The 3,685-nt window shown below is 53.1% G+C and overlaps 1 protein-coding gene across 1 annotated transcript; it reads right to left on the bottom strand.

Annotated features, from left to right (window-relative positions):
- On the bottom strand, positions 1-1,740 carry LOC307180663 (endogenous retrovirus group FC1 Env polyprotein-like; the record flags this gene model as incomplete). Its single annotated transcript, XM_079911032.1, has 1 exon — positions 1-1,740. The coding sequence occupies one exon, from the start codon at positions 1,738-1,740 to the stop codon at positions 1-3; it is 1,740 nt and encodes a 579-aa protein (XP_079767158.1).
- Positions 1,741-3,685: the final 1,945 nt, after the last annotated feature.

Below are 3,685 nucleotides of genomic sequence, written 5' to 3'. Positions count from 1 at the left end.
TTAGGGGAGACCAGTGGGGGGTTCTGTAGGAAGCAAGGTGTAAGGACCGAGGAGCATTTGGTTTGTGGCCACCCGAGAGACTTCCTCCATGCGCCTGCGAAGGAACCTAAGAAAACAGGGAGCAAATGTGAGCAAGATACAGATGAGAATTAAGGGGCCTAAGACTGGTGTTAGCCAGGTATAGAGGGTGGACCACCACCAATCGGGAATTGGGGAGGCGGACTGTTGGTGTTTGCGTTGGAGTTCTTCTCTTAAGCGATGGAGGGCTTTTACGTTGTCTTCGACGAGTCCTGTTTCATTGATGTAATAGCAGCATTCCTCCTGTAGGAAGAGGCAGGTACCTCCTTTGTCGGCCGTCAGGAGATCCAGGGCTCGTCGATTTTGGAGGACAACTTGGGCTACTGAGGTGATCCAGCGCTGGAGGGAGGTGATGGAGGCGGCAGAAGCCTCGATGGCTAGCTGGAGTTTCTGTTCTAGGTCAGGGGATGTTGAGACACTGTGTGTTAGGGCTCCTCCCCCGATGCCTGCAGCGACCAGGCAGGAGGCGAAAGAGATGCCTGCGACCAGAGGAAGAAAGATAGCTCTTTTTCGTCGGGTAAAGGGCGGCGTGATTAGCGAGGAAAATTCGGCTTGGCTATATAGTGTGAGTTGTGGGACGAGAGTAACGGGGATACATGGGAAGGGGGAGGAAGAATTGATCTCTTTTGTGAGGGAACCATTGCACCACAAAAACGTGCCTGGTGGTGCTTCAACTGATGTGTTTACCGTGAGGGATGAGTTGCAAAGAAACCCAGTATCAGCTAGATTTGGGCGGCTGCCGTAACAGATGGTGAGATTTTTTGAATCAAGGAATATGGGGACTTTTAACGGGGAAAAAGGTGGGTTTGGGGAGGTGTGGGAAGTAGAATTGAAGGGCTGGTCGAGTAGGACAGCAGCCAAGGGTGGCCGGCCAAGCGAGGCACATAGAAAGCAGTCGGAGATGTTACCTGTTCCTGTGTGGTTGAGTATCTGTACTGCTTGACAGACGAGGGTCAACCAAGAGAAAGGATCCTCTTTGTGTTCGGGGTGGGGTAGTTGATGTCTTAGGGCTTGTTCTGTTTCCTGGATGGCAGTGGCTTGTTCGTTCAACTGTTGGATAACTTTGGGAATCAAACTGATATATGAGCGAAAGACCCTGATAGAGCCCACGGGGTAGGCATCAGTTGCCCATCGGTAGATTTTTCCTTGTACCCCTTTTACCCATCTTGTGTCCCAGGGATCTTTGATGTTGATGAATAATTGACCCTTGCCATTTGTGGTGAGCAGGTGGGATTGTCGGAGCGAGCTCCTGGTACCTAGTTTTGCCACATGGATGTTACATGAGTGATAGGGGCACCCCCCATAGGTCTCATTCCACCATTGACAGTAGTCTTGGGTCTGATCGTAAGTGAAGCAGACAGCAGGGGTGGACCATCCCAGGGGAACACCTTCTGTGTTAGAGATGGGGATCTGGACTGTTACTAAGGCCTGGCACCCATCTGGTTGGCAGTCTCCCGTGCCCAGGACTCGGGTGTGGGTCCTACCTTTAGCTTGCCATGTCCCATGGACATGGAAGCGCCATAGGGACATCTGGTGAGTCCTCAGTGGCAGAAGGAGCAGCAGGAGGAGAGACAGGGTGACAGACAAGCCGTAGTCTCGTGGGACCCTGCAGAAGGGCCGTCCGAGTCTCTGGAGTTGGGGCCATTTTAAGGCGGGAGACATGGTACCAGGAGGGGTGTCCCAAGAGTTTAGCTGCCATGGGAGTGGTGAGGATCACCGTATGGGGGCCTGTCCACCGTGGCCTGAGAGATTGAGGGTGTAATTCTTTGAGGAGGACGCTATTGCCGGGTTGTAGACGGAGAGAGGAAGTTTCAGAGACAGTCACTGTCGGTAGATGACGGTCAGCGTGTTCGCGGAGAAGGCGGCGAAGCAGGGAGAGATAGGGAAGGTAGGAGGCTAGGGGTGGACTCTGGGTTGGTAGGTCGTGAAGGAGGAATGGGCGGCCGTAAAGTAGTTCAAATGGACTGAGGCCAGTAGGAGTCCGAGGTGAGGCTCGGATTCGGGTAAGGGCTAGAGGAAGCAGGTCGGGCCATGAGACACGGACCTCAAGGGACAGTTTGGTGAAGTGGTCTTTTAAGATCCCATTGGCGCGTTCAACCTTACCGGATGATTGGGGGTGGTAGGGGATGTGGAGTTTCCAGGTGATCTGGAGAGCCTCTGATACCTGTTGAACCACCTGAGAGACAAAGGCGGGTCCGTTATCCGACTGAATGGAGACCAGCAGACCAAATCGGGGGATGATGTGTTGAAGCAGGATGGTGGCGACTGTGTCTGCCGTTTCTTGAGTTATTGGATAGGCCTCGATCCAACCTGAAAAGGGGGTCAATGAGAGTGAGCAGATATCGGAAGCGTTTGCAGCGGGGCATATGGGTAAAGTCGATCTGCCAGTCTTCACCAGGCTGATGTCCACGCATCTGGTGTGTAGGAATTCAGGGCCGTAGGCCTCCTTGTGGGGAGACGGATGTGCAGGTTTGGCAGGCCATGTGAGTCTTTGAGATGGCCTCTCTAAGTCCTGGCAGATGAAAGAGGGGGTCCAAAAAACGGAACATTGCTTTTGGACCAATGTGTAAGGATTTATGGATGTCTGATAGGAGGCCGGCTGCTTGGGCCAGAGGTAGGGCATTTTGTTGTCTATAAAAATCCATCCTTTGTTGTCTTTGCGTCCCCCTTTTGATAGTAAGGCAGCTTCCTCGTGCGGGTATATGTGGGTTGGGTAGGACTGGTAAAAAATAGGAGTGGGCCTGGAGGATCCCCTTTTGCAAGCTCTCGGGCCACAGAATCGGCCTTCGAGTTACCTTGTGCTATTGGGTTGGATGGGAGTTGATGACCCCTGCAATGGATAATTGCTACTTCCTTAGGAAGCTGGAGGGCCTCCAGGAGTTTTGCAATGAGGGAAGCGTTGACCACTGGGGATCCCTTAGTGGTCAGAAATCCGCATTCCCTCCATAGTGCTGAGTGGCTGTGTGCAATGAGAAAGGCATATTTAGAGTCTGTGTAGATGTTAACCCTTTGGTCTTTGGAAAGGTTAAGGGCTCGTGTAAGTGCGATTAGTTCAGCCTTTTGGGAGGTCGTTCCTTCTGGAAGTCTGTTAGCCTCAATAATAGTTGAGATAGTTACCACCGCGTAGGCTGCCCGTCGGCGTCTGTCAGGACCGAGTATCGAATTACCGTCCACAAAGAGAGTGCAGTCCGGATTTGAAAGAGGGATGTCAAAGAGTCCCTCTCTTGGTGGTTTGAAGGCTTCTATGACATGAGGGCAGGAATGGGATGGAAAACCCCCGGTGCCAGAGATAGGCAGGAGGGAAGCCGGGTTCAGGCGAGGGGAGAGATCAAGAGAAACAGCTGGGTTTTCAATGAATATTAGGTGGAACTCCTGGATGCGGGAGGGGCCCAGGAGGGAGAGAGACTTGTGGCCTAGGAGGTCAACCAGCCGGTGGGAGGAAAACACGGTTAGTGGGTGGGCCAGAGTCAGTTTGAGTGTTTGTTTGGTCAGTTCGGCTGCCGCTGCTAGGGCCCGAAGGCATGGTTGCCATCCCCGAATGGCTGGGTCTAGCTGTTTGGAGAGGTAAGCCACGGGGTGGTAGAAAGGCCCTACAGGCTGGGCAAGG

This window comes from Stenella coeruleoalba (genome assembly GCF_951394435.1).
Source record: "Stenella coeruleoalba genome assembly, chromosome: X".
In the NCBI taxonomy this organism is placed as follows: domain Eukaryota; kingdom Metazoa; phylum Chordata; class Mammalia; order Artiodactyla; family Delphinidae; genus Stenella; species Stenella coeruleoalba.
Note: the sequence above shows the minus strand (reverse complement) of the source record. Positions and strands in the feature narration are given on the sequence as shown.